Source organism: Cicer arietinum, chromosome 3 (genome assembly GCF_000331145.2).
Source record: "Cicer arietinum cultivar CDC Frontier isolate Library 1 chromosome 3, Cicar.CDCFrontier_v2.0, whole genome shotgun sequence".
NCBI lineage: Eukaryota > Viridiplantae > Streptophyta > Magnoliopsida > Fabales > Fabaceae > Cicer > Cicer arietinum.
In genome coordinates this window covers 45,345,730-45,358,181 of record NC_021162.2, presented here as the reverse complement: position 1 = coordinate 45,358,181, position 12,452 = coordinate 45,345,730, and the positions used below count along the sequence as shown (strand labels likewise).

The following is a 12,452-nucleotide window of genomic DNA, read 5'->3' as shown; positions in this document are numbered from 1 at the left end:
CGCGTCACCTTTGGGAGCCCCTATATTGTTAGTTAAGAAAAAGGATGACAATTTGAGACTTTGTATAGATTATAGACATTTAAGCAAAGTAACCATTGAGAATAAATATCCTCTACCAAGGATAGTTGACTTTTTAGATCAATTAGGAGGAGTTACAGTATTTTCAAAGATTGATTTGAGATCAGGTTATCATTTTATAAGAATAAAGTCAGAGGATATCCCTAAAATAACCTTTAGGACTAGGAGTGGAAATTATTAATCCTTAGTCATGTCTTTTAGGGTGACCAAAGCCCCAATTGTATTTATTGATTATATGAATTGAATTTTTAAACCCTACCTTGATAGATCTGTAGTGGTATTCATAGATGATATTTTGATATATTCAAAATCCCCTGAGGAACATGTATAACATCTCCAGATAGTGCTACAAAGACTTAGAGATAGGAAATTTTATGCCAAACCTAGTAAATGTGAATTATTGATATCAGAAGTGAAATTCTAAGGCCATCTCATCACCAAGGAAGGGGTGGCAGTAGATCCTTCAACTGTAGATGCAATATTAAAGTGGAAACGACCTAAGAATGTGAGTGAAGTTATGAGCTTATTAGGATTGGCAGGATACTAAAGAAGATTCATTAGAAATTTTTCTCAAATTTCATTGTCTATAATCAGGTTAACCCAAAAAGAGCATCCTTTTGTTTGGCATCATGAGTGTGAAAAGAAAGAGTTTTCAGACACTCAAAACTAGAATGACCACTGCACCTGTACTGGTTATCCCATATCCAACCCTAGGATTTGAGATATATTGTGATGCATAATTAAAAGGATTAGGTTTTGTGTTGATGCAAAACAGTCAAATAGCACATACGATAGTGCTTTTCTAAAAAGCGTTGTTATAGCTATCATTTAATAGCACATTTTCTAGAAAAGCGATGTGGTAGGTGATATTTAATAACACTTTTTAAAAAAGTGTTGTTGTAGGTTGGATTTAATAGTGCCTTTAAAGCACTTTTTTTTTTAAAAAAAAACGCAGTTATATGTGTCATTTAATAGTATTTTTTTACTTCTAAAAAAGCGCTATCATATTTATGTTATTTTTTCAAATACCAATTTTGTATAAACACTATCATATATTGATGTTATTTTCCATAAATTTTCACAGTTCATCCAAAAATTCAAAAAATAAATAATTAATCACATTCATATATATATATATATATATATATATATATATATAATTAATCGCGGCATAAAGTAGTGTCGAGTTACGAGTTTCGCTATGTGTGTCTAGTTTGTAGTTAATGATATTGTCGACGCAATCTTCTATTGTCAATAGTTTTTCCATAAATTTTACTTAGTCCACAAGTCTTGAACTTCATTTTTTTGCTCGTTCTCTTTTATTTTTACTCCCCTCGACAAAAATATAATTTTCACTCAACAGTTAGGTTATCGATTTGTCATGTTTCTTTTGTTCTACCATAATTAAAATCATCCCTCGTGCTTGAGATTTTATTTCTTATATAAAAATTAAAAAAAAAAAAAAACTAATCCCTGAGGAGTAGATTGTTTTAACGGGATTGATATTGAAATTAAGTCAAATAAAATAATGGAGAGTGATTTATTTATTTATTTACTATTTTGTTGGATAATGTAGTAATCATAATATTGAAAATTAATTTTGTAAAATAATAGTAAAATTACAATGATAATTAAAATATTATAATATCCATAACGTTTTATTGGTGAAAATAGTTTGTTAATATTCTTGTTTTAACGAACGGTTGTTGTGTTACTATAATATAAATTTTATTTCACTTGTATATTCTTACAATTTTCTATGGTCAATAATATTATGGTTCAAAACAATAAATATACTCTATGTTATATATTTTCTTAAAGTAATTTTATTTACTTAATCTGAAATATCTATATCTAATATGAACTTAGATGAGTAAATATATACCCTACATCACATGAATATCAAAAGTAGTATAAATTCAAATTACAAAGGTGAATCCTTTTAAAAATTTCGATTAAAGAAAGGACTAAAAACCATATAGTAAACAATCAAATTTCAAGTGGAATTCCTTTCCTACTTCTCCATTTTTATTGATGTTCTTATGTTTATAAGTTGTGTCCAATCCAAATAATGTTTAGTCTCTCAAATCATGTGTCAAATATTTTCTATACCATTTAGCTGCGTCAGTTGGTATACGCTTGAGATTATCATTAAAATCAACATGATAAAGTCCCCAATTTCCAGAATAGCCTGCTTGAAATTCAAATGTATCAAATGCTGCCCATGCAAAATAACCGCGAACGTTTGCGCCATCGCTATCAATGTAAACATATAAAAACAATAAAAAAAAAATTAGTTTCTTTTGAAAACAAGTTATAAAAGCACATTGTTTTTCATCAAAAAGTGAAGCACGATTTCACATCCAAGTACCTTTCATGGTAATGTTTATATGTGTCATCACTTTAAAATTTGTCGCCTTTTGATCATATAAGATATATTACAAACCAATAATAATAGATATTTAAATATCACAACTCATTCAAAATACGTAATACCCGTTTGAGTAAAAAAACTAGTTATTAGAAAGACTTCAAAACATATGCTCTAACAATTTAAAAAAATTTACACCCTTCAATTATATTTCATTATGATGTTATAAAGACTAACTCAACAACTATATTTATAGTGAAATGATTGAATGATAATATGAAATAATTTTATTATAAAATAATTTTATACTATCAATATACATAATCAATAAACTCTATTTTATTCCAACTTGTTATAATTTTGTTATTTTCTTTTCAAAATGTACTTTGACCAATTCATATAATAAAATATATATAGCATGCTTAATTTGTTTTAAACTTTGTATTGAATTTTGTATTAACTCTCCATTAAGTTGAGTAAAAATATTATACATGTTTGTGATAGACAAACACCATACAAAAGAAATAGATTTTAGAAAATAACATTAAATCACACAAAAATAAAATGTACATGCATATTTAATAGGTGAAAGGAATAAATTCAATTCTATAAATTATCAATTATGTCATATAATATTTATTTATTACCTATGAAATTATACGAATGAGAAAAATAACTTACTCAATTGCGGCTTTTGTAGCGTTTATATGTGCGGCAATATAAGCAATTCGGTGCTCGTCCTTCAATGGATTTGGGATTTTGGTAGAAGCAACACCTAAGTAAACATATTATAAAAATAAATAAGTTGATTAATCCCTTTTGTGGCATGAATTATACATAATAGTTATAATAGTTATATTGATGTAAGTGTGATCAAAAGTAATACCAACCATTTTCAGTGATGTACACTTTGGGATTTTTGTACTTGTCCTTAATATAGAGTAACATATTATATAATCCTTCTGGATAAACATAGTTCCAAGCGTATTGATCCTATAAATTATCAACAACAAATAAAAAATAAAATTATATTAATTACATTATTCCCCTAACAAATGTCATTCTTTTAAATTACTATAATTATTTTCTCACCTTGTAACCAAGGGGTTTTCCTTCTTCGTTAAAAACTACAATTATAAAATAATAACCAAGAATTAGTAATAAATTAATAATAGTAACTTTTCTTGCATGTTAAATAAGTTCAGTTCAATTATTATAGTCGGTGTTATCAATTTCAGTGATCATTTTATAATAGTTAAGTATTTGTTTACATTTTATTATTTTTATTATTATTATTATTATTATTATTATTATTATTATTATTATTATTATTATTATTATTATTATTATTATTATTATTATTATTATTATTATTATAATTATTATTATTAAATATACAACTCAGTTTGAGCAAAAACATACCTTCCGACCGAGCCAAAGCATCATAACTGTCACCAATAGATTTGGTTCTATTTGGTTCATATATAGCAAAGTGAGAGGTATAATAATTGATGCCAATAAAATTTGTGCTTCCTTTTAACATTTTTTTCTCCTTTTTAGTGAATTTGGGTAGTCTATTTCCCACTAGCTTTCTCATTATTTTTGGGTAATTTCCATGAAACACTGGATCTAAAATCCTGTATATTGAAATAAAATGTACAAAAAAGATTGATATGTATATCTATTGACCATTAAAAAACGATAAAAAATTAAAAAAAGTAAAATATTAAACTATTAATAAAATACAAAAGGTGTGTGGTTTATAGGGTAAGTAAAATGCACTGACCATCCCCAATAGAAATCCATCAGTCTTTGAGTAGCAGCCACATCCTCTAGTTTAGAACTATAGGGAACATAACATCCTGAAGAAAGAACAAGTCCAATTTCTCCCCCTTGTATTGCCTATATCAAATAATCAATGAAAAGTAAAAACATTTTGATTGCTTTTTAAATGTCTCTTTATTATTATTATTATTATTATTATTATTATTATTATTATTATTATTATTATTATTAGAGATTGAGATTCTCTTCATTCACATCGTTGTTATAATCTTGACCATTAATCCACATATATTTTGAGCTATTGTTGATGGCGTATATGTAATGCAATATAAGAATGTGTCTTACCTGAAATTTTGTTCTGTATAACTTTGATGTCGAAGCATGGGCAAGGAGGAAATTATGAAGTAAAGTGTATGATAGTGTACATTTTCTAGTAGTTTTACATTCCTCGTCGGTAGAGATATTATCGATGTTTAACATGTATTGAAATATAGATGTGACTTCAACCTCATTGATAGTTGTCCAATATTTCACTCGATCTCCATATGTTTTGAATAGGAGCTCACTATAATCTTTGTAATGTTTTCTGGAATTTAATTTTAACATAAATAATATAAATATGCATTGTGAAATTCCGTAATATTTTGTATACATTAACATTAAGGTTGAATTAATTTATTAAATATAAAATAGCTAGATGAAATGATATTAATAAGCTTACACAATTGAGTGATTTAAGAAGCCACCAAACTTTTGTTTAAGAGCCAATGGATAATCAAAGTGAAGGATAGTCACAAAAGGTTCAATACCTGGACATATCATTTGACCATGTAAAGAAAAAACTAAACGTTGTTGTAGTATTTTAAAAATAATTTCATTAAACCCAACTATAAGAATATTGGATGTCTCAAATCATACCATTTTCAAGTAACTCATTGATCAAATTATTGTAGAAGTTGATACCTTCTTTGTTTATACCTCCTTCCAAAGTCCCATCTATATAATTGGTCATAGAAAATGAAAATAAATATAAATATAAATATAATAGTACTAGTATTAATAAATATTCAGAAAAGAAATATACCATAACATAATTTTTTGTGCATATGAAATAGAGTTTAATGAATACGTTGTAGAAAAGAAAAAAAAGTATAGTGAATATTTGCCGACAATGTTAGCTATTATATGTGCCACCTCATCATAATATTTTATAAAGCAAACATCAACATTGAAAAATATATATGATGGATGTACTCTTTGGGTAAACTTTTTAATTGTCTTTGCATATCCATGAAACTGAATTAAATATATAAAATATTATATATTAAAATGGATATATAAATTATATTTTTAGTCTCTTAACTTATTTTTAGGCTTCACTACTCCTTTATTAATTTTTGTGTTTCATTTTAGTTCCTTGAATAGTAAATATTAGATATTCATTCTATTATATATGTTAAACATTTTGTTTAACTTTGTTTGATTTGTCTTATGGATCGTTTGTTTATGATGATTTGACAAAAATATCGCGGAAAAATTGGCTTTTATTCTTCCCCAAATTAGAGAGAAATTCTACAAAGAATGTAGGAAAGGAATCAACAATAATAAGTAAAAAGTTTACTTGGCATCACTCTACTCCAAGAAATAGACATTCTATAAGAATTTACTCCAAGTCTCTTCAAAAGTTGTACATCCTCCTACAAGACCATACAAATTATAACAAATAAAATAATTTTAAAAACATTAAACACAATATCTTATGTGTATATTTCCTTATTATTACTATTGTCAATCTGTTTCATCCAATATCCAATGAGAATTATCGAAGAAGATCAATGGACTGGTTATTCCATAAAAAACTAATGATAATAATATTTTCCAATAAAAAATGTATTAGACTTTAATTGTATAAAAAAGAAAACATATCAACATCTATAGTTAATTGAACTCACCTTATATCGCTTGTAATGTTCAATCTTTTTAGGAAACTTATCAACATCTCCATACACATCTACTCATGAAGAAAACAAAAAATTAATTATTGGGATTTATGCAAATGCTAATGATATCTAAAAAATGATATTTCTATATATATATATAAAAGAAAGAAAAAAAACTAAATGATAATACTACATATTCTAAAATGGGTAGAAAAATTGAAAAATTAAATTAACCACCATGTATTTTGGTGTTATACTTTTGGGTTAAGTACATGGTCACCTTTTGCACTCCTAGTGCTTGGATGCTTATAATTTAATAAAATGTATTTGCCTTTAAATAAAATGAATTTATTATTTTGTCACTACATCTATAAATTTCTTCTCCAATTTAATCATTGTAAGTGTATGTCTCAAACCTTTGTGTTGATTAACTATATCATCCCATATACCAAGTCCTCTTCCTCCTTCATGACCTGCCCCTTCAATCTAAAGTTACCAAAAACTTGTTAGTAATAAATTAATTTATATAATTTTAAGTTAATTAAATATTACCTTTGTCCCAAAATATGAATATCCATTAATCAAATTCCAATAATTAAGAAATTTGATAGTATTATTTTTTTCGTCTCATTTTAATTGTCTGATTTGAGTTTTGTGTATTCCTTAAAAAAAATGATTAATTTTGTAGATTTTATTGATAAAATCAGTTTTATTTACTTAAATATATTTATTAATTGTTATTAGTTGAGAAGTTTCATGAGTTAAAATACAATAAATAAGAGTACGTTAATGAAAAAAAGTAAATAATGATATATTGATATTGTAAAATGGAAAATGAGACAAAGGAAGTAGTAAATTTAGGGTTAAATTTTTGGTCCCTATAAAATACAATAAATAAGGTTATGTTAGTGGAAAAAAGTAAATAATGTTATATTGGTATCGTAAAATGGAAAATGAGACAGAGGAAGTAGTAAATTTAGAGTTAATTTTTTTGTCCCTATAAATATGACATATTTTATTTTTAGTCCTCTAAATTTTTCTTCAAACAAGGGGCAAATAACTAAAACTTTTCTTCAAATGGAAAATGATACACATAGGTTGACTTAAAAGCTGAAATTAAAATTGTTGATAGAAAATATTTAAGGGACTATTGTTTGAAGAAATTTTTTAAAGGGACTAAAAAAAAAATAAAATATGATATATAAATAGGGGCAAATAACTTATTTTACCCTAAAGTTTATTAACAAGTAATATTTTTTTTACAATTTTATCCTTCACGAGAGATAATTATTAGTTAATGTTTTTATTTTATTTAAAAACTAAATAATGTTTTCATTGTAATATTTCTTGTTGGTTGAATACAAGATGTAAATTAATAAAGAAATAAATAATGTAGTTGAAAATTTAAAAAGAGTTTTATAATAAAAAGAGACAAATAAATTTTTCAATAGTGTTTTATATTTAAAGACAAAGGTAATTCTTTTTCACCATATACCTGAAGGGCAGAAGATCCGGTACCAAACAAAAAATCAGATGGAAACGATGCCCGACTTGGAAAACTTGAAGAACTTAGAAATTTCAATATATAGTCGTACGGTTTAGTTGTAGCTGGTTCCCCAATCTATATATTTGAAAATTTGATGTTGATTAATTTATAATATATAATGAGGTAATGAATAATGACTCAATAATATTGTGTGAATATGGCAAAAACTTAATCTGAGTACCTTTGAAGCAGCTAAGTCATGTTGAATGGGTCTTAGCTTGTAAAGTAGACCTATAATAGTAACATTATTATTCAACCAACTTAATGATGAATGTTTATTATAAAGGCATGCTGAAAATTGAAGACCACACTTTACATGCTATAAAAATTGTTGTCATTTTGGCTTTGTAAGAATTGTTTCAATTGAAATATCATTTTGTTATTTTGTTTCAATTTGATCTATATACAAATATTTTAATAAATTTATTACAAAATTTATTGTTGAATCATGGTTTTAGGCACAAAAGGAACATAAAAGATAAATTGTTAATTGAAATAAATAAGTTAATCCAAACAAAAACTTGCTATTTTTAGTAAATTTTAAAATTCATTTTTTATAGTACTATAAATCATTTTTGAGAGATCCATAATAGACACACCACTATTGATAGATTGTTCGAAAAATCTAAAAGCAAATGCTCAAACCTTGTGCCTGAGTGGGAATATTGAAAAGCAATACAAGCGACAGTATTATGAGAATAGTTTTAAAAATTCTCAAAGATGATAGAGTCTCCATTTTCTGCATTCAAAAAGAGAATTTTGAAATTTGATAGATATAAAAAAGAACACAATTATTATACTGTATATATAGTGGAGAAGTTAAAACCAAGCCTAGCTTCCTATGCTTATGACAACCAATAAGGTGACTTATACTATTCTATTTTTAAATAACAAAGCAAAATATTCCAGCAAAAATCTATGATTGTATTATTTTAAGACTTCTTTGACTTTGGACGACACAAATCTCTCTATATATAGACTTTTCAACTGATTAATTAATAATGTTGTTAGTTGTTTTTTTAATAAAAAATAATGTTGTTAGGGCCATGTCACGTTGAAAATACATAAATATAACTTTTTTAGCTAAGCGAATTTTTTTTTTTTTTTTTGACTTAGCATAGCAAATATTCTATTTGTCTCATTCTCATTATAAGCGCCTAAGGAAAATGATTAATTAGTTATTGATTGTAATAATAAAATAAATTTTATTTATTAAAATACTCTTATTAATAATAGTACTTAATGTATAGTTAAATGAGTTGAAACATAATGAATAAAGTCAAGAATATTGTTAGATTCATATTTTAAATGATCTAGAATGAATATAGAGTGAAATAGAAAATTTATAAATGAATTAATTAGTTAGATATTTCAAACAACGATAATGTTTCAATAATAGTAATAATCAAAACCAATTAGCACGCTTAAACTTTTCAAAGAACAAAACGCTTAATCTCAACTAATTCTTCAAAATAACACTTTCAAACCGTCTACATCCAAAATCATATTTTCACTAAAATTACAACGATTAAAAAAAGAAGAATTGTAGTCGATAAATTTAACATATTATAACGGTTTTAACTGTGACAGTAAATAAAGACGACATCGCCTGAAATGACATATATTTAACTGTTGCTAAGTATAAAATGACAGTCCATTGATAGTCGTTGTAACAACCACAATTTTAAACATTGTTAAAAATAATAGTTCTTTTTTGTTTAAAATAATAATGGTTTCAACTATTTTAAGTATCGTTTTTTACTATACAAACTTATGAATATTATTGTGGTTTAAACTGCATTAATTTTCAATTCAATTCTTTTTATACAAAATTTGGTTCAAATTTGAGGTTATTTAATAAACAGCAAATTTTTTTATGGGCTTGTAATATATAATAATAAAAACAAATTAAATTAATAAGAAATCTAAGCTCATTCTTTTATTCAACTAAGAGTGCTATTGACACATATAACAAACTATAATCCATATAATCCTTCGATCCAAAAAACTATGCAGAGAACTGATATGATCCTATTTGTCATGATTCACTTTAAGGATCGTTTTAGGTTGGAAACTTACAAATTTGAGTCAAAATTGCGTATTGTTGGGGAACGCAATAAGCAGAGCTACGAAACTCCGATTTGGACGATTCCAAAACGAGGTGAAAGATGACGTTCCGAAACGCAAGTTAGGCTGTTGAATCACCGAAAACAAGTATGTAGAACTCGAGATATGATCGTAGGTTACTGAACACAAAAATTGATAGAATTTGAGTATTAGGATTTGATGTAAAGGAAACTCAAAATTATTATTCAGCAAACGAATCAAGAACAAAATGACGCCACAATCTAGGGATTGATAAGTCAAAAAGAACACCACAAAGACTAACAACCTTGATAAGTTCAAAGTGAATTCTTTCAAGAACTCTAGAGAGCAAAGCCTCACAAAAATAATATTAAAAATCTGCCTCCAATGAGGTTACAAATGCTTATTTATACTAAGTCTATCTCTAAATCTAAATGGATCATAATTGACACCATTTTCTAAGCCCATATTGAACTTACATCTTATTTTTTCTAAAATAAACTTAATGTAAGAAAGTAAAGTATCTTCACTTACAAATAACATAAACTAAATCAATAATAAAACTATTACAATTCCAAATGAAAGCAAACTAAGAATTAATACAAAACAAATTAAAATAAATAAAGTTCATCCTAATTTATTAAAATATGGATCATCTTCATGCTCTTGAGGTCCTTATCAAAAACTCAACTCGGTTCTCCAATATATATATTTAACTTGCTATCATTGTAGTATGTTACACTATAAATTTTCTTGTTTAATTTTGATGTAGATTATAGGAATAAAATGTTTGAGTTATAATTCTAGTATGAGTGGATTTTGTCTACAAGGACACATAATTGATTTGGGTGAAATTGATAAGGGGGAATTGTAATTCTTTAAACCCGTATAACACCGAGACAGTATAATGCTCATAACATTCACCAAATATTGTACAACAATGATTCTTAAACCATTAGAAATTTAAAAAAAAAAAAAAAAAAAAACTTTAAATTAGGCACTGAAATAGTTGATTTCCACTAATTATATGTAGTAGGAGAAATTCAGGGTTACAAGTTAGATAATATTTGTTATCCTATTTTTGTACATTCACATCTTCTTTTCATAAAATCGAATTATTTGAATACCTATCTTGTATTATAAAAATCATATTTATAAACTAGATATTATAAGTTTTCTAAAGAATGGTCATTCACTTAAATTCCACATCGCTTGACAATTTTATCGACATTTTGATAAAATTGTCAAAGTTAATGTATCATTAGGCCAGGACTAGCAAGTTTCAGGCGCTTCTTAAGGCCCTTTTTAATTCATTTAAAAATGAAGTTTTCATGTTGTATTCAAGCTTTGACAATCTTATATTATGATATGTTAAAAGGATATTTTAAAAATATATTAAAATGTTCCAAAGCTCGATACTATAACCATTATTACTTCATTAAAGATGCATTATTAGTGACAAATGAAATTTTAAAAGCCCTTGCAAATTCCACCAAAGTAAGATAATGATATTTACTACATACTCCTCATGTATGAAATTGAATAAGAAAAATGAATATCTATATATGGTTACACATCAAGTACTTACCCACTATATTGGTATGAACGATGTAATTATGAATATAAGGGAATCCTTACTTAATAGTAATATAACGCTAGACAATATTGTTAGTAAGTCATGGCATGTGGGACGCCACCTGTAGGTATTAATAATTACCAATCTTAACAAGTGATCTCGGCAGCCTTGACATATGGTAAGTTCTGTCGGGTGATCAAAATTTTAGAGACTTAGGAATAATAAGATTATTTATGGTATATAAATATATGTTGATATAAATATCAATGTGTTCTGCAATTATAGTTGATGTTTAATGTAATAAAGCTACATGTTAGAAAAGTTATGTAAAATACTTAATTAGATTGTTATTGTTGGATAGTTCCAAAGTTCTGGATCACAACTGAGTCAATTTGTCTTGGAAAGGACATTAGATGTAGTTAATTATTGATGTTATAGAATAATTATACGTACACTACAAGAAATTCCCTTATTTGTGGTCAATTTTATAAATATTTTATACCTGAAAAAAACTCTCACAAATTAGTGACCGAAAAATCTCTCACAAATACAAAATTTCAAATTGGTCTTTATTTGTGACTGAAAAAGTCCTCACAAAAAATTAAATTTTAGCTAGATTTTGTGGTTGTCTAAGCCCTCACAAAATCACAACATTGTCATTTTATGAGGGTGTAAGACCCGTAATTTTAAAGTGTGCTTTATGCGTTTTTGTGTATTTTGGATTTTGGCTCGGAGGCTTTTTAGCCAAAGTTAATAATATTTTGGAGTTATTTGTTAAAAGTAAGTAATATATATATATATATATATATATATATTTATGTTGTATATGTTTGTTTGGAGGGAAAAAGAAAGGAAAACTGGAAGGAAGGAAAAGGAAAAGAAAATAGTAGAAAAGGAAGGAAGGAAAAAGCAAAAAAGGAAAAACAAAGGAAAGAAAAACAAAGGAAGGAAAATTGAACTTTTCCATCTTCTTCCTCAAAGCCGTGACCCATTTCTCCCTTCTCCTCAATTTTCATTTTCGTCGCTTTCTTTTCTTCAAAACTAGTAACCCAAGGTTGGGTGGGAGTTAGA

The 12,452-nt window shown here is 26.2% G+C and overlaps 1 protein-coding gene across 1 annotated transcript; it reads right to left on the bottom strand.

Moving 5' to 3' along the window:
* Positions 1-2,141: 2,141 nt before the first annotated feature.
* LOC101493824 (beta-glucosidase 13-like) lies at positions 2,142-8,465 on the bottom strand. Its single transcript, XM_004516033.2, has 15 exons — positions 8,366-8,465; positions 7,902-7,951; positions 7,670-7,795; positions 6,591-6,660; positions 6,187-6,245; positions 5,856-5,931; positions 5,153-5,230; positions 4,956-5,043; positions 4,580-4,820; positions 4,236-4,351; positions 3,872-4,086; positions 3,542-3,576; positions 3,340-3,442; positions 3,131-3,224; positions 2,142-2,334 (listed from the first exon to the last, which is right to left on the bottom strand). The coding sequence occupies exons 1-15, from the start codon at positions 8,463-8,465 to the stop codon at positions 2,154-2,156; spliced, it is 1,632 nt and encodes a 543-aa protein (XP_004516090.1). The 3' UTR covers positions 2,142-2,153.
* Between the last annotated feature and the right edge of the window lie 3,987 nt (positions 8,466-12,452).